Source organism: Mesoplodon mirus, assembly GCF_964341445.2.
Source record: "Mesoplodon mirus genome assembly, chromosome: 1".
NCBI lineage: Eukaryota > Metazoa > Chordata > Mammalia > Artiodactyla > Ziphiidae > Mesoplodon > Mesoplodon mirus.
Genome location: NC_138976.1, coordinates 24906754 through 24924379, shown reverse-complemented (window position 1 = coordinate 24924379; position 17626 = coordinate 24906754). Strand labels below are relative to the sequence as shown.

The window sequence follows — 17626 nt, the reverse complement described above, 5'->3', positions numbered from 1 at the left end:
CACAGAAGATATACTGACTGCCAACAAACACATGAAAGAATGCTCAACATCATTAATCATTAGAGAAATGCAAATCAAAACTACAATGAGATATCATCTCACACCAGTCAGAATGGCCATCATCAAAAAATCTAGAAACAATAAATGCTGGAGAGGGTGTGGAAAAAAGGGAACACTCTTGCACTGCTGGTGGGAATGTGAATTGGTACAGCCACTATGGAGAACGGTATGGAGGTTCCTTAAAAAACTACAAACAGAACTACCATATGACCCAGCAATCCCACTACTGGGCATATACCCTGAGAAAACCATAATTCAAAAAGAGTCATGTACCAAAATGTTCATAGCAGCCCTATTTACAATAGCCTGGAGATGGAAACAACCTAAGTGTCCATCATCGGATGAATGGATAAAGAAGATGTGGCACATATATACAATGGAATATTACTCAGCCATAAAAAGAAACGAAACTGAGCTATTTGTAATGAGGTGGATGGACCTAGGATCTGTCATACAGAGTGAAGTAAGTCAGAAAGAGAAAGACAAATACCGTATGCTAACACATATATATGGAATTTAAGAAGAAAAATGTCATGAAGAACCTAGGGATAAGACAGGAATAAAGACACAGACCTACTAGAGAATGGACTTGAGGATATGGGGAGGGGGAAGGGTAAGCTGTGACAAAGCAAAAGAGAGGCATGGACATATATACACTACCAAACGTGAGGTAGATAGCTGGTGGGAAGCAGCCGCATAGCACAGGGAGATCAGCTCGGTGCTTTGTGACCACCTGGAGGGGTGGGATAGGGAGGGTGGGAGGGAGACGCAAGAGGGAGGGGATATGGGAACATATGTATGAAGAAAAAGAAAAGGAAAAAAGAAAAAAAAAATTAATTAGAAAACGTACTTCAATATACAGGAATGGTCTGTTGTGGAACTGAAGTTTCATTTGTGTGTACAGGTTTCTGTGTGAACATAACTAAGTTCATTTTTCTGGGATAAATGCCTAGGAGTGCAATCCCTGGATCATAAAGTAGTTACATGTTCAGTTTTATAAGAAACTGCCAAGATATTTTCACAAATAATTTTATAGCATAAGCAAAATATTACATGGAACATACTTCTCCTAAAAAGTTCTTTGCTGTTTATCTGAAATTCAAATTTTACTAGGTATCCTCTATTTTTATTTGCTAAATCTGGCATCTCGATTCCCAGGTGATGCCAATGCTGCTGGTTTACAAACTACATTTTCAGCAGCTAGGCTCTATTCTAATTCTTTTTTATCATTAGGAAAAACTTTCAAACCCAAAGGTAGGTTAAAAACAATATAATGAACTCTTCATACTTAGATTCTAGAATCTTGAAGACTTTGCCACTCTTGCTTCATCTATCCCCTTTTTTCCCCTGAAGTTTTGTTTGTTTGTTTGTTTTTTAAGATTTTTTTTTTGATGTGGACCATTTTTAAAGTCCTTATTGAATTGTTACAGTATTGCTTCTGTTTTATGTTCTGGTTTTTTTGACCACGAGGCATGTGGGATCTCAGCTCCCCGACCAGGGATCAGACCTGCACCCCCTGCATTGAAAGGCGAAGTCTTAACCACTGGACCGTCAGGGAAGTCCCCTCTGAAGTTTTTTTTTTTTAAGCAAATCCTGAACAGTTTGTCATTTTACCCCCACAAAATTCAGTTTGCAATTCTAAACAATAGTAACATTTTCTGACATATCCACAATGCTAGGATCACAGCATCAACAATATCTCCTGTGCCAACCGATTGCCTGTTATGTAAAAATGCCTTTGATTGCCTCATAAATGCCTCTTTGCACCTGGTTTGTTTGAATCAGGATCAAGAAAGGTCCACGCATTGCATTTGGTTGGCATTTTCTTAAGTAACCACATCCAGTGTGACGGAACAGCGGGGAGAGGCTGAGAGAGGAAAAGGAGACACATGCTGGTCCCATCGTGCAGTGCTTATCTGGGCAGATAGGCCTGCGGGCCCTTTTTCATGTAGTCAGCGGGGACAGGGCTTATGCTGTGCCTTTATTAGCTCATTTTCTAGGAAGTATTGCCCCATCGTCCAGATGAGAATGCTGAGGCTCAGGGAGCTGACTGCCTGAAGGACCCTGAGCAGGAAGGGTGAGGACCCAGACCTGGGCATGGTCTTGGGCCCCACTCTCATTCAGCTGACCTGCACTCCTGAGGTTTACCTCTGGTTTACATTGGCTCCTTGTCAGTTACCAGGGATTAAGTCCCATCCGGGCACAGAGAGTGTTAGTAAAGGAAGGAAGGAAGAGACAAGCCAGCTAATTCTTTATTGGAACGTAGGATTGGAAGGTGCCTGGCCTCACCACCATGTCCCAGAAGTTATTCTCAGAAGGGCCAGGGTGTCCCAGGTGGTGTCAGGTATCCCCAGGGGAGTGACTCCGCAGTCCCTTCCTCTTGCACGCTGAGACCCAGGGTGAGCCCGTTGCAGGGTGGCTCTTGCAGCCTAGGCAACCAAGGGCTGTGCTCTGGGAACAAAGGTACAGTGGGAAGGTCTGGGGACAGGCCTGCCCTGAGCCTGGGGACATGCCAGGTTGGGCTCTGGACCCTGGTGCCTGGCCTACAGCAGACCCACCCCATCAGAGTGGGAGGTGGACTTTGCTGTGAGGTGTGGAGGTCGGGAGGAATGCCAGCAAGAGCAGGCAGAGCCCTGGAGGTGGACCCTGCAGCATCACTGGGAGTGGACCAGGCCAGAGTCGGGCATGGGCCTGAGGGGCCAAACGGACACGTGGCGAACAGGTGCCTGGGAGCAGGGGGGAGGGGAGCACTTCACTGCTGTGCTCTTAGAGGCCCGCTGGACTCTTCTTAAGCTTATGTCAGACCATGTCACTCCCTTGCCTAAACACCTCCCAGGACCCCCCATTGCCTGCACACAAAGTCCTGACTTTCTCATCAAAATCCTTCATCCCCATTCCAGCTGACGTTTTGAACCTTAGAGCCTTCCACAACATACACCTGTCCCCTCCACACTCAGGTTCCCCTTCTAGAAATGCAGGGCGTAGGCTAGTCTATTTTACTTTTTTATTTAGGGGGAAAGTCTCTTCCAGTTCTAGGGGTCTGTTAAGCCTGGAAAAGAACATGTTCAAGGAATGGGTCCTCTGCCTTCAAATATCAAGGAGCTGGCCTGGGGCTGGGGGAGTGGGATGGGAGTGGGGATATCTATGGGGTCCCAAAAGACAGAGCTAGAACCATAAATGGAGAGTAAGGGGAGCAGGGAGGGCCACAGGGAGGCTACACCAGGCTCCGAGTAAGAAGCGCTTTCTCACAGTTCAGCAAGGTCTAAAAGTGGAATAAACCAGCTAGGGAGGATGTGAGCTCCCCATCTCTGAAGGTAACCAAGCAGGGTTACCAGATAGCCTCTGCAGTTCACCACTTCCAGCCCTGGGTGTGGGGTTCTATGGTGAACATTCCCCATGCTCATCTGTGTATGTGAGGAGAGGGCTGATGAATGAGGCTCTGCCCTAAACCTTCCTAGGAACATGATTTGCATTTTAGCAGCACGTGTGTTCGCAGGATTAGGGAACACTCCTGTCATCTTCCCCCTGCTCAACTCTCTCTTCTGGGGAGCCCTCTGGCTAAGTCTCACCCCCTGTGTGTCCTTTCCCTCTCTCAGCCTCTCCCTCCTGTTCCGTCACACTGGATGTGGTTACTTAAGAAAATGCCAACCAAATGCAATGCGTGGACCTTTCTTGATCCTGATTCAAACAAACCAGGTGCAAAAATCATGATAGTTAGGACATGACTCATCTGTCCACTTGTCCATCTCTCCATGGGCATCTCTCTCTGTGCAGGGTGACTGTCTCCATGCCCACAGCCTCTCCCCTCTTCTCTGACCTCCTCTACTGTCCTACCCATCAATTTACCTTCCCTGCTCTCTGCTTTAGGATCCTCTCTGCTTAAAACCTACCTAAGGCCCAGCCTTTCTGACTTGAAATGCCTCCCCCTCACCATAGCCTGGTCAAAGTCTCCCTTTCTTTAAGGCCCAATTGAAAGGCCTCCTCCTCCAGGAAGCCTTCTTTGATTAATCCCCCCAGGGCCTTTCTTCTGCCTCTTCTTCTCTCTGTGAGCCCTGAGTACACTACATCCTGTCACCTCCACAGATTGGAGGCTCCTGCAGGGCATGGACCATGAGTAATTCATCTTTTGCCACCACTTGCACGCAGCATAGGACCTGGCACATAGTAGGTCCTCAGTGAAAGGCCTGCATGATGCTGATGATAACTATGGCATGAGGATAGCAAGAGGCAGACTGAGAGTGAGAGGAAGCTTTCCCAGTTCTCATGGTTCTGCCATGGCTGGAATGGCTCTGATTGTCAACCCTTCCGATCCCCAGCTTCTGCATTATCAATGGGGATTTTTGCACTACTTCCTGGGGTGGTTGGAGGTAAATCAAATAATATTAGCAGAGCCCCTAGCACAGGGCCTGGCACATAAATGACTCCCTAAATTATGATTCCTGAAGAAAATACTTGCAAACCTGTTCCTTATAAATGTGATAATGTGCTTGAGTCTGTCAGTGGGAATACCATCAAGACATCAATTTAGTCACTGAGGGCCCCCCTGGAGCCATTGCCCATCAGTTGTGTAGGAAGTGATAGGAGCCCCCCGTGGAAGCTTGGCCTCACACTAAGTACACCCCTGGGCCCCTCTGAAACATACTGAGCAACAATAAAACTGGGTAATTGTGATTAATTATTATCTCAATTAATAAATGTGTGAGTTCTGATGAACTTAAACTGGCGAATTTCCTGAGAGCTTACCATGTACCAGGCAGAGTGTTTTTCTTTTTTTTTCTTTTTTTCATTTGGCCGTGCTGCGCGGCTTGTGGATCTTAGTTCCCCGACCAGGGATCGAACCCAGGCCCCAGCAGTGAAAGCGCTGAGTCCTAACCACTGGACCGCCAGGGATTCCCGAGGCAGAGTCTTAAGCACTTTATGTGTATGAACTCATTTAATCCTCATACCCACCCTATGAGATTCTACTACTGTTGCCATTTTGTAGATGAAGAAACTGAGGCACAGAGAGCTGAGGTCACTTGCCCCAGGTCACACAGCAGTAAGTGCTGTAGCAGGGATTCAAATCCAGGAAGCCAGATCAGCCTGCCTGCCTAACCTCTTCTACACTGTGCAGACTACTTCTACCTCCCATGTCCACCTGGGCTGTGGGGAGGGTCTCCCGAGGCCATGACTCTGATGCTGTTCTGGGGACAGCCGGCTCCCTGTGAGCCCTAGAGGTCACAACAATAGCCCTACAGCCTCTCCCATCCTGGCAACTGAGGTCCCCCACCCACCTGGCTCTGCCTTATGGGTCCTACAGTCCCATCCACTCCGTCTGCCCCAGGGCGGCCCCTCAGAGACTCGGAGGTGGCGTCTCTCCAGGCTGAGCAGCTGCCTGGGGTCTACAAGGAGGGCAGGTGTATCTCCTCTGATTTAGAGCCTGCACCCCCGTAAATCAGAGGCCTGTCCCTGGCTGACTGCTGGCCTAATGGGCTGAAAGGCAGCAGTGGCCTCCTAATTATAAATGTCCTTGCCCTGACAGGGCTTTTAGCAGCCCGGTCAATAGCCCATCAGACTGGCTAATGTCTGTTAATGTCAGTCCTCCGCACAAACCCTTTTAGGCACAGAGCCTGCCAGCCTCTGGGGAGCACCAGCCATCCCTTGCTTGCTGAGAAGGAAGAGAAGCTGTGTGGGGCTGGGGCCTCTGCTCTTAGAGGCCTGGGAGGAGCACCCATCAGAGCCAGGCGTGGCTCTTAGGCACCTCCAGGTCTGAGGCAGACAATGTACAGAGGCTCTCTTCCCTGCCCAGGGGCTCATTTTCTCTATCCATGGAGGAGCCAGACCCATCTGAAAGAGATGGAACTTTTGCTCACCTCCTCACACATCATTATCAAATGACACAAGTCCAAAGTTTCCTTTATTTTCTCTCTCTCTCTCTGAATGTGTATGTGAAACTTTTTTTTTCTGAACCCTTTGAAGGTAAGTTACATACATCTTTGCTTTTTATCCCTAAATACTTGTGTGTTTCCTAAAAATAGGAATATTCTCTTACGTAACCGCAGTACATTGTCAAATTCACTCAGTTTAATGTTGCAACAATACTTCAATCTACCATTCACATTCCAGTTTGTCAAATAATGTGCTTTATAGCGTTCCCCCTCCAGGAAGGGATCCAGTCTAGGGTGAGGTTTCTGAGACCCTTTCCCGAGGGGCAAGATCGGAATTGGGGAGAGTACTTCTGAAGGGGAGCCCGGGACCACAGCCTGTTTGCAGAGCTACGAAGATGCATGCATAAAACCGCCGTGAACCAGGGTCTCGGTTTTCTGTCTCCTAGTTTGCCAGGGGTGAACAGGGGTGTCCTGTGTCTGTTCTCACAGCAGCTCCCTGCTTTGCTGCCCTAGTAAGCAAGGCCAGGGACCATCACTCATCTTTGCTTCGTCTCCCTTGGGCATGGTCTCAAGACGTCCCACAAGAGTGCAGTGGTCTCTGCAGAGTTGGGGAGGTGAGGGAAGGAGAGACCGTGGGTATTCCCTGAGCTCACTCTGTTCTTCAAAATTAATTTTTAAATATCATGAGACAGTTAGTTCTGTGAAGTCAAGTACTACGTCTTATGTTCACCCAGCACCTCGCATAGGGCCCGTCCCCCAGGTTTCTCGTAAAGATGTGGTGAATGGGTGGGTGTTGGCCAGTTTTCTTCTCCACTTTCTCCCTCACTTAGATATAAAAGTGGAGCCTTCCGGTGGGTGGGCTCTAGAACCTGAGGCTGGCTAGTGGATGTGGCGGTGCCTGCGTTGGCAGGCAGAGGGCCTGGTCCTGGTCCTTGTACTGCCAGGGCCATGCAGTGTGGCGTGTAAAATGAATGTGTTGGTCCCTGCCAGCCGCTGGTTTCTGTGGGTGAACTGGTGTAGTTGTCCCATGGCCCAGGGAATCTCAGCTTCGGGTCTGTGTAGCCGGGGCTGTGAAAACTGTGTGTCCTCCTAGCACCTAGACAGGAATTCTCAGCAGGAAAGAGGGGAAGGGAAGAAAATGCTCTTTCTTTTTAATTGAAGTATAACTCACATACCATAAAATTCACCACTTAAGTGTACAATTCATTGAGTTTTAGATGTTCACGTGGTTGTGTAACCATCACCACTAATTTGCAAATGATTTTATCACCCCCAGAAACCCCACCCCCATTAGCAGTCACTCCCCATTTGCCCCCTCCCCCCAGCCCTAGGCAACCACTAATCTGCTTTCAGTCTTTATGGAGTTACCTATTCTGGATCCCACCGCCCACCCCCGTCTTCCCACTGCATGGCATGTGGGATCTTAGTTGCCTAGCCAGGGATTGAACCCAGGCCCTCGGCAGTGAAAGCGCTGAGTCCTAACCACTGGACCGCCAGGGAATTCCCCCTATTCTGGATTTTTTTTTTTTTCATATCATTATTCAGGGTTCTGAATTCCAGGTACCAGCGGATGTGTTCATTTGCTCAAGCAGTGAAACTACATCTGGTACATCATCTAGTGGAACCATGCAGTATGTGGCTTTTTATATCTGGCTTCTTCCACTTAGCTTGATGCTTTCAAGGTTCACCCACGTCAAAGCATGTGTCAGTACTTCATTCCCTTTTTTGGCTGAATAACATTTCATCGTGTGAATATACTACATTTCAATATCCATTTATCCATTGATGGACATCTGGATTGTCTCCACCTTTTGGCTATTATGAATAATGCTGCTGTGAACATTGGTGTACAAGTCTTTTTGTAGACCTATGTTTTTATTTCTCTTGAGGCTATACCTAGGAGTAGAATTACGGGGTCATATACTAACTCTGTGTAACCTTTTGAGGAGCTGCCAGACTGTTTTCCACAGTGGCTGCACCATTTTTGCATTCCTGCCAGCAGTATATGAAGGGAAACATCCTTTTACTGAACACCTACCATGTGCTAGGCACTGTGCTAGGCCCTTCCCACACCTCGTCTCCTATGATCCTCACACGAACGCTCTGAAATACCTATCATCACCTCTGTTTTACTGAGGAGGACACTGAGGCTCAGAGAAGTGCCGTGACTCCCCCAGGATCACACAGGGGTTAGTGGTAAGTCCTAGATTCACTCCCAGTTCTGCCCCATACGTTTTCTTGTCTACTTGGTGATTGCTGACTGCCCGAGGGACCCTCCAGGTGCTAAAGTGGAATTAGCCCCCTCCCTCCCCAACCTTCCTGGGTACTGTTTTACAGACGGGAAAGTTGGACCCTCACTACCCAAAGGTCTCCGGGCACAGAGGGAACGTCTTAGACGTCAAATGGAACCCTTTCAATGATTTTGAGATCGCCTCCTGTTCTGAAGATACCACGGTGAGTGTCAGTGCATGAGGCGTTTCCCTTTCCCGAGAGGAGTGGGACTGGGGCAGAGGGAGACGGCATGGTGTCTGGACTCAGCTCTGACCTTCCTGACTCCTTCATCCTTCACGAGGTGAGGTCACTGTGTGCGGAGGGGGTAAGTTCGATTGAGGAGGAGAAGCTCTGGGCTCCGTGGGACTTGGGGTACCACCCCTCCTCTTTATGGGCATCAGTTCCCCCATCTATAAAATGAGCATAATAGCTCCCAACCATCTAATGAAAATCCAGTGAGATTCATTTCCCAGTGGGAAAGCCCATCTTTTGGGGGACCTATCAAATGCTGTGAAGGGCATTTTTACTGTGGCCCGAAAATATTGTGCCACATAATCTCATTGACAATGGGGAGGGAAGATTTAAAAGGATAAGAGTGGGAGCCTTAAATGAATGTGAACACCAAAACCATCCCAAAAGCTTCAGTCCCACCAACTTTTTGAGCCCCTGTTCTGTACCAGGATCATAGTCCCTGGCTCCACAATGTTTGGTGTTATTTATAACGTATTCTCTGCCTCCTTCTAAAACTCAGCGGGTATGGCTTAAAACAAAAGACACAGATACGATCAGATGATTGAAATAAGGATGAAAGTCATAGCTACCCTTTATTGTGAGCCCATTGTGTTCCTGACTCTCATTACACATATCATTTCACTCAGTCTTCCCAGCAGCCCCACAAGGTAGGATGTTTTTCTGATGCAGAAGCTGAGGATCTGAGAGATGGGGCGGTTTGCCCGAGGTCACACAGTTTGTGGCGGCAGAGCCAGGGTTCCGACTAAGGCCTGATTCCAGAGCCCAGTCTTTTTCCACTGAGCTGTTCCACTTCCCTAAAGAGCAGCAGCCACAGATGGAGGAATTTAACTATGGAGGGTTGCAGCTGTTGAATTCCAGGCTTAGCTTGGAGCTGCCTGGCAGCCAAGGCAAAAAAAAGGAAATAGCCTCACTGTCTGATCAAAGGAAACAGACCCGTTCATAGAGAGAAGCAGGTAGAAAATTCTAAGAGGACTTGTGTCATTTTCCATATGAGGGTTGCTGAGGAACGTAATGGACAGTGTCTGCCGACGTGGCTTCACCAAAGGGACAGCTGGGCCCTGTGAGAACTGACCTTGTCTCAAATGAGTGTAGGGCTTCTGACAGGATATCAAGTATCTGACTCTGTGTTCACTCCTGGAATACCTGCCCTTTCAGGCCTGCTTTGAAGGCTCCCTTCAAGATCTTTATTAAATTCCTAGCTAGCCTCATCACCCATCCCTTCCCAGTTGCCCCGGGGGCAGGAGGAGTGGACCCAACTATTGGGAGTGGCAGGGATGACCCTCTAGCTCTGAGGGATGGTGTCTGTTTCTACCAAACAGGCCTGCCCAGAGTCTGTCCTCCAGCCAGGTCCAGTTCTGTTTGGTAACAGCCCTGACCAGACTCCATCTATCTGGAGCCTGGCACTATTGTGAGATCGGCTTTCTGGTTTTAAATCCAGGATGACCAGGAAATAAATGCTGACTTAAAAGCAAAGTCTATCTGAAGGCCCATAGATCCTAAGAGAAAGAGGACGTACAACCACATAGGGACCTGAGAGCCCTGCAGGACAATAAGGGACGTTAAGTCAGCCTGGGCTCTGTCACCCTCTGTAGCATCCTCTGTTTCTCCATTTGTATGCCTCTGTGATGGGGAGATGACTTTCTACCATGTAAGCCCCTTCCATCCTCAACAACACTGCTCTGGAAGGAAGCCCCAGCCCCTCCTCCCAGGCCCTCACTGTGGAATACAGGCCTGTGACCCCATCCAGCCCTGCCTTCTGGCCTTTAGTCTTCCTCTTCCGGGCCATCCAAGGGGCCCCCTATAACGGAAGTGGTTGGGGGTTATCCCTGCCCTGTCCTGCTCCAGAGACTGCGCTGGCTCCCTAGCTCCCTGAGGAGATAGCATAAACCCTTTCTCCTGGCATTTGAAGCTCTACCCTGAGCCTTTGGGACCAGGGGCGGCTAGAGCACTGTACTTTGAGGGGTATTCTAGGCTGAGAGGCAGGTGTGCTCTGACATTCAGCCTGGGAATCAAGCCTGTGGCCCATCTACTCACCCACGGCCTCAGGTCGCTAAGAATGGCAAAGATTACCGGAGGCCTAGGCTCCTCTCCAGCCCCTGCTTGGGCTGGAGGACCTTGGCAAAGCGCCTGTCTCTCTGAGGGGCCCCAGCTGCCTCTCCATTGAGTGAGAGGTAGATACAGAGAGAGCTCCCCTGGACTGTCTGCTGAGCACTGCCAGTTCTGTGGCTCAGGGTCGTGGACGGCCAAGGTGACCCCGGCTAATCCTTCCTTTGGGCCGTGTCTTCCCTGACAGATTAAAATCTGGGACATCCCCAAGCAGCTGCTGGCAAAGAACCTCACAGCCTGCAAGAAGGAGCTGGTGGGCCACGCCCGCAGAGTGGGCCTGGTGGAGTGGCACCCCACAGCCGCCAATATCCTCTTCAGCTCCGGCTATGACTACAAGGTGGGTCTGTGTATTCATTTCCTAGGGCTACCCTGACCTATGACCAAACTTGGTGGGTTCAGACAACAGAAATGTATTCTCACATAGTTCTGGAGGCCAGAAATCCAAAATCAAGGTGTTAGGAGAGAGAGCCATGCTTTCTCCGAAGTCTCTAGGGAGAAGTCCTTCTGTGCCTCTTCTAGGTTCTAGTGGCTCCAAACATTCCTTGGTTTGTAGCTGCATCACTCCAGTCCGCCTCTGTCTTCTGCCCTCCTCTCTGTGTATCTATACATCCCCCCTCTTCGTACAAGGACACCAGTCATTGCATGTAGGGCCCACCCAAATCCAGTACGATCTCACTGTAACACATTATACCTGCAAAGACCCTGTTTCCAAATAAGGTCACATTCTGAGGTTCCAGGTAGATATGAGTTTGGTGGGGGCGGGGTGGGGGGTGGAGACACTATTCAATCCATTAGTCTTTCTGGAGGGGATGGGCTGGACCCTGCCCAGAGATGCCTCCCCCTGCTCCATTGATTTCAAAGCTAGCAAGCTGTGGGCCCTGTGGATTGGGAAAATTCACAGTAGAGGAGACCTAGATTCTATTCCCACTCTGTCTCTGACTTGTAGTATGACCTGGGAAAGTCCCTTGTCTTCTCTGGGCCTCAGTTTCTCAGTCTGCACACAAATGGGGTTGATGTGGGATGGGAGTGGTTGAGAGGTCCTTTACCCCGTTCTGATCAGAAGTGCTCTATTATCTGTTTATGTAGGGTGTGCTACTGTTTATGGTTGTACAGTTTATCTGTACACAACTCCAGGGGGCGCTATTCGCATTATAGACTACGAGAATGGGTTGCCCTGGAGCTGTGCAGTGCACAGCCTGTGTAGCTAAATATGGCAGCCCTTGTTATCTGTGTGGTAGAAACTGTTGCTAATGACTGTTTGAAACCCCCTGGACTACCTGGTCCCTTGGGGTCCTCCCAGCATGGATGTTTCATTGCTCCAAGCAGATGGTGTTTTCTTTTCACTGCCAGATAGCCTGACTCCCCACTTCCCCCTCCTGCCACGTGGCAGCTTCAGCCGGCAGACCCATCCTCCCACCCGGGGCCTCTTGGCCAAACTGCCATCTGTGGCTTCCCTCCCGGGGATACCGTGTTTCACTGCAGCCTGGCTGGCGCGTGACTGTGGAGGCCAGGGCGGGGCTCGGGGGGATGCACTGTGCTCAGAGCCGGCTCTCTGCCATGCAGGTGATGGTCTGGAACCTGGATACAAAGGAGGCTGTAATCATGAGCCCCGTGAAGACAATTAACTGTCACCAAGACGTGATCCTCTCCATGTCCTTCAATACCAACGGTAGCCTGCTGGCCACTGCCTGTAGAGACCGCAAGATTAGGGTTCTCGACCCCCGAGCAGAGGCCGTCCTCCAGGTCAGTGCTGGGCTGGGGTCTGGCTTGGGGTCAGAGGAGCGAGGAGTGGAGTGGGCATGGCAGGGTGGGGGAGGTCTGAGAACAGGGCAGTAATGATGTTAGTGTTCTGGCCAAGCCTTCACGCGTGTTTATCCCCATCTGTTGGGGGGGGGTGTAGAATATGTCATACCCATTTTTCAGATGAGAAAACTGAGGCTGAAGAGAGGCTAAGGGACTTGCTCACATTGAAAGCTGGGACTGGAACCTGGTCTAACTCCAAAGCTTGTCATTGTGCCTCACCTCTGTCAGGAGGCATGACTTGGGGGTCAAGAAACCTCAGGGCACCACTGTTATCCACTGTGTGACCTTAGACAAGCACTTTCTGCTCTCTGGGTGTCTATTTTCTCATCTGCAACAATGGGCCATTAGTCCTTCCTCTGGGAGGGTTAAATGAGATATCGCAGGTGACAGTGGCCACCCAGCCCCATGCCTTGCACATAGTGGATGCTCAATAATAATCTTTTAGCAAAAACATGGAGCTGGGCCGAAGTTTACCTCTGTCCTAGTTCAGAAAAAGAACTCTCAACAAAAATAGTGGGAGAGACTTTATGTGGACGGGAGAGACCCAGGAAGGCTTCCTGGAGGTGGTGCCTCTGGAAGGATTCTCCAGGCAGAGCTGGGGTGAGAAAAGAAGGCATTCTAGGTGGAGCAGCAGCGTAAGCAAAGACAGGATGTCCCTGACCACACATGTCCCTCCAGGAAGCCAGCTATAAGGGGCACCGGGCCAACAAAGTGCTATTTCTGGGGAACCTGAAGAAGCTGCTGTCCACGGGCACATCCCGATGGAACAACCGGCAGATGGCCCTGTGGGACCAGGTGAGTCTCCCGAGCAGCCCCACCAGCGCCCCTCACCAGCGCCACACCTTGTGCATCTTGTTGTTCAAGGAAGGGGAGGGGTCAGGACCCAGGAGAAGCCTCGGCGTAGGGGAGGGGAGATGGCTGAGTTTGGGATCAGAACTTGGGGGTGAAGGGGAGGGCAGGAGAAGGAAAGGGCCTTCTAGGCGGAGGGAACAGCTGGAGCAAGCCCTTAGAGTGAAATAGGGAGGGGTGTGGGCAAGAGGAGCTGCCTGCTCAAGGTGGGTGGGGGTGGGGATGGGGATGAAGACCAGGCCAAGTAGTATTAATTTCAAGGAGCACTTGGCTGGAGTTCGACAGATCGCTTCCTCTCTGTCTGAATCTCCTTGCATTATAGTAGATGTAAAACAGGAGGGGCTTCCCTGTTGGCGCAGTGGTTGAGAATCCGCCTGCCGATGCAGGGGACACCGGTTCGTGCCCCGGTCTGGGAAGATCCCACATGCCGCAGAGCGGCTGGGCCCGTGAGCCATGGCCTCTGAGCCTGTGCATCCGGAGACTGTGCTCCAAAACGGGAGAGGCCACAACAGTGAGAGGTCCACGTACCAAAAACAAACAAACAAACAAATAAAACAGGAGGAGGAGGGCTGGAGTGACATCATGTGTATGAGAAATGATTCATTAAAGGTAAAATGCTAGCAAGGGAAAAGGAGCTGGTCTCTCTTTCTCTCTCACACACACACACACGCACACATGCACACACACACACACAGCCCTGTGACAGGAATTCTTATCTTAGCACCACCAAGGGGCACTCCATGAGTGACCCATAGACCCTCCTGGTCTCCCTTCCCTTGCAGGATGACCTCTCTGTGCCTCTCGCAGAGGAGGACCTCGATGGCTCCTCAGGCGTGCTGTTTCCATTCTATGACTCGGACACCAACATGCTCTACGTGGTGGGGAAGGTCAGTCTGACACGGGAGGGAAGTGGCGGCCTGGTGCCATTGGCGGCCAGACCGCAGCCTGGGGCCCTTGGGGTACAGGGCAGGGGCAGGGACAGGCAGGAGTGGCTAGATACTCTCTCCCTGTGGTGAGCCCCGCCCCTCTCCCACCCTCCTGGCTCCACAAGAACACCTGGGGCCAGGGCTTTGCTGGACACCCTGAGCTAGTCCGTCCCCAGTTCTGGGTCCAGATAAGGAGGGACCAGTCAGTGTTTCCTGGCAGGGGCACCTTCAAATTTGAGGCAGAACAGGTCTTCGTTGGGTAAGACTATCTTGTACTTGGCATCCCTGGCCGCTACCCACCAATGCCAGGAGCAGCACCCACCTCCCCACCCAGTCATTATGACAGTGACAACCAGAAATGCCCCAGGGGTAAGACCCACTGGATGGTGTCAGGAACCCCACTTCTGACCTTTGTGTGCGGCTCTCAGATGGGAGTGGGGTTCAGGCCTGTGCTCCCAGAGCCTCTGCCTTGGAGGCATCTGTGTGGGCTTTGGGTCATGGTTGGGGGGGACTAAGTGTTAAAATGAGGTCCCTTGGTGCCCTGCTGCCTTGGAGTCAGTCCTCTGGTCTGCCCTTGTGAGAGGCGGCTCTGCCAGCTCTTCACTCACAGTCCTCTCCAGGTTTCCGCTGTGTGGCAGTGGGGACCAGGTGGGGGCCTGATGGGGCCCGGCTCTGAGCAGTGCCCTCCCCTCCACAGGGAGACGGGAACATCCGCTACTATGAGGTCAGCACCGAGAAACCTCACCTGAACTACCTGACTGAGTACCGCTCCTATAATCCACAGAAGGGGATCGGTGAGTGTGGGACACTGAGGCCACTTGGGGCCTGGGGAGACAGGGATGAGTCAGGCCTCGCCCTAGAGGGCCCCTCACTGGGGAGGGAGACAGCGGGTCAACGCTCTGAGTCATGGGTGTTCTAGTTGAGGTTCTCTGGGAGCACACAGGGAGAAGTCCGGGAGGGCTTACTGGAGGAGGCAAGACTTGAGGAGCCAGAAGGGAAGCAGAGCACGGCACGGGGAGAGGATGAAGGTGTTGTAGCTGAGCAGTTACAGCAGTAGCAAGGAGATGGGGGACATTGACCTGAGAGGCCCTGATTTTTAAGTGTGTTTAGGGATTAAAAACAAAACAAAACAAACCAGGACGCAACTATATGCCCTCTACAGGAAACCCACTTATATATAAAGACACAGCTAGATTAAAAGTAAAGATGGAGGTACTTCCCTGGCGGTCCAGTGGTTAAGACTCCGTGCTTCCACTGCAGGGGGCACGGGTTCCAGCCCTGGTCGGGAACCTAAGATCCCGCAGGCCACGCTGCGCGACCAAAAAAAAAAAAGTGAAGATGGAGAAAGATAGCATGCTAACACTAATCAAAGGAAAGCTGGCATTGCTCTATTAAGGGCATCTGGGTTGGGAGGTATGGGGAGGGCGATGGAGGGCCTTGAGCAGAGCACACTTGCTGTAAAAGTTTACCTAAAATCCTTGAAGGTAGGGGACAAAGTCTGAGGATTTCAACCCCATTTCCCCAGCTCGGGACCTGGTCCAATGTAGGACTGTTTGTTAAGGGAAGGATAGTGGAAAGAGGCTGGTCTCTGTTCACATCCAGGTGTTCACCCTGGCTTTGCCACTCACCCTGGGTCCCTGGGGCCCCAGCCCACCCTGAGGAATCTCTTGGCCCTCCTTGGTCATCTCCCAACAGGTGTTATGCCAAAGAGAGGTCTCGACGTGTCCTCCTGTGAGATCTTCCGCTTCTACAAGCTGATTACAACCAAAAGCCTCATCGAGCCCGTATCCATGATTGTACCCCGGAGGGTAAGGGTGGTGTGAGCCGTCTCCGAGGGAGGTGGGGAACCCCTCCTGGAGAAGAAGGACCCCGGGACCTGGAGCCTGGAGCCCACGCCCCTGGGGGAGCAACAGGGAGGCTGATGGCCCCTCCTCAAGGGGAAGCCTTTCTTGTGGTCAGTGCGCTGTCCCTCCCACCTCTGCTCTTGAGTTGCTCTGTGACGTTGGGCACATCCCTTTGCTCTCTGGGCCTCAGTTTCCTCAACTCACAGGGGTTGGAGGGAGTCTGCACCCCTGGATCTCTAAGGGCCCTCCCCCACCATCCCCGCTCTCACTGTCCTGACTTCTCCTGCAGTCGGAATCCTACCAAGAGGACATCTACCCGCCCACAGCAGGTGCCCAGCCCTCTCTGACGGCCCAGGAGTGGCTCAGTGGGATGAATAAAGGTGAGGAAGGCAGAGAAAAGGCCTCGGCTGAATGTGGGGTACAACGGAGCGTCCAGTGGCCCCAAGTAGCTGAGAGAGGTGTGGCTGGTATTTGTGTCCTTCCGTTAACCCCTAACCCCAGAGGACTGGTCCTTGATAGTCGGTTCCCAGTGGTTAGGATGGTCGCATATGGGTCCAGGAAGGGAGGGGCTCGTCCCAAGTGGCTCAGGAAACTCCCTCCGAATCAAGGGATTTTGCTCCAAGGAAAACATCTTTAAATTCTGGGCTGTGCAGAGTGACTGGAGAGTCTCAGCTGGATGCCCCCTGCCCATCCTCCCGCCACCTCTGCAATTACTCTTTGACCCCAGAAACCCTCTAGGCAGCAGCCCCCGCCTGGGCCCTTCTGCCCACTCTGCCTGCCCTGACTCTCCCTCCCTGGCCTGTCAACATAAGGGCCTGCGCAGGGGGAGGCGGTGTGTGCTCCCACCCCGGCTGCGGCCCCCGGAGCTGCCTGCTGCCCCCTCCCTTTTATGTGTAACCCTTAGACAGTCTCACTCCTCTCTGGGCTCGGTTTCCTCATTGTAGCCGTGATGCCTGCCTCCCCTGCTTCTTGGGGTGTTGGGAGAATTCATGAACTGGTAGACGGCAGAGCGCAGTGCAGGCGCGAGGGGCCTGCGGTATTCTGGGGCAGCCCCTACAAACCAAGCCTCGCTTAGATAATCACACGAGTGTGTATTTGCACTCTGCTTGCCCTGGTCTGTGGGTTTGTGCCTGTCTGCATGTAGCCATATCGCCCACACGTGTCACGTGTATCTCTGTGTCTCCGTGTGGCTCTGTGTGTGTCTGCGTGTGTCAGTGCCCCCCATGCCCACCTGCTCAGGGGCACTCAGTCCTCACCCAGCCCTTTGCTTCCCTCCCAGGGCCAGTCCTGATGTCCCTTAGGCCTGGCTCCGAGCTGCTGAGCCCCCAGCCTCTGCCCCCAGAGAGACCTCTCTCCAAGCCCAGGGCCCACACCTCGCCTCGTGTCTTCAACCAGACAGAAAAGCTGGCTGCAGAAGATGGCCGGAGGCCCCTCTCCCTACTGGAGGAGAGGGCACCACCGTGGGTGGCAGAACACAGACTGGAGGAGAGGAAAACTTGGTTCACAAACGGCTTTGACATCTTCGAATGCCCCCCACCAAAGACAGAGAACGAGGTGCGAATGAGGGTGGGGTAGGCCTGCCAAGGGAGGGGAGCAGCTGTGAGCAGCTGCGGGGGGGAGCAGAAAGTGAGGGGCGAGGAAAATAACC

At 51.8% G+C, this 17626-nt stretch overlaps 1 protein-coding gene across 1 annotated transcript in view; it reads left to right on the top strand.

Moving 5' to 3' along the window:
* CORO2A (coronin 2A) overlaps positions 1-17626 on the top strand; it is a 55504-nt gene that overhangs the window by 36857 nt on the left and 1021 nt on the right. The window contains exons 3-11 of the mRNA XM_082619721.1: positions 8265-8381; positions 10744-10893; positions 12120-12299; positions 13038-13154; positions 13991-14095; positions 14832-14928; positions 15830-15942; positions 16268-16358; positions 17258-17532. Of these exons, the coding sequence (XP_082475847.1) occupies positions 8265-8381; positions 10744-10893; positions 12120-12299; positions 13038-13154; positions 13991-14095; positions 14832-14928; positions 15830-15942; positions 16268-16358; positions 17258-17532 (1245 nt within the window). The remainder of the gene's footprint in view (positions 1-8264; positions 8382-10743; positions 10894-12119; positions 12300-13037; positions 13155-13990; positions 14096-14831; positions 14929-15829; positions 15943-16267; positions 16359-17257; positions 17533-17626) is intronic.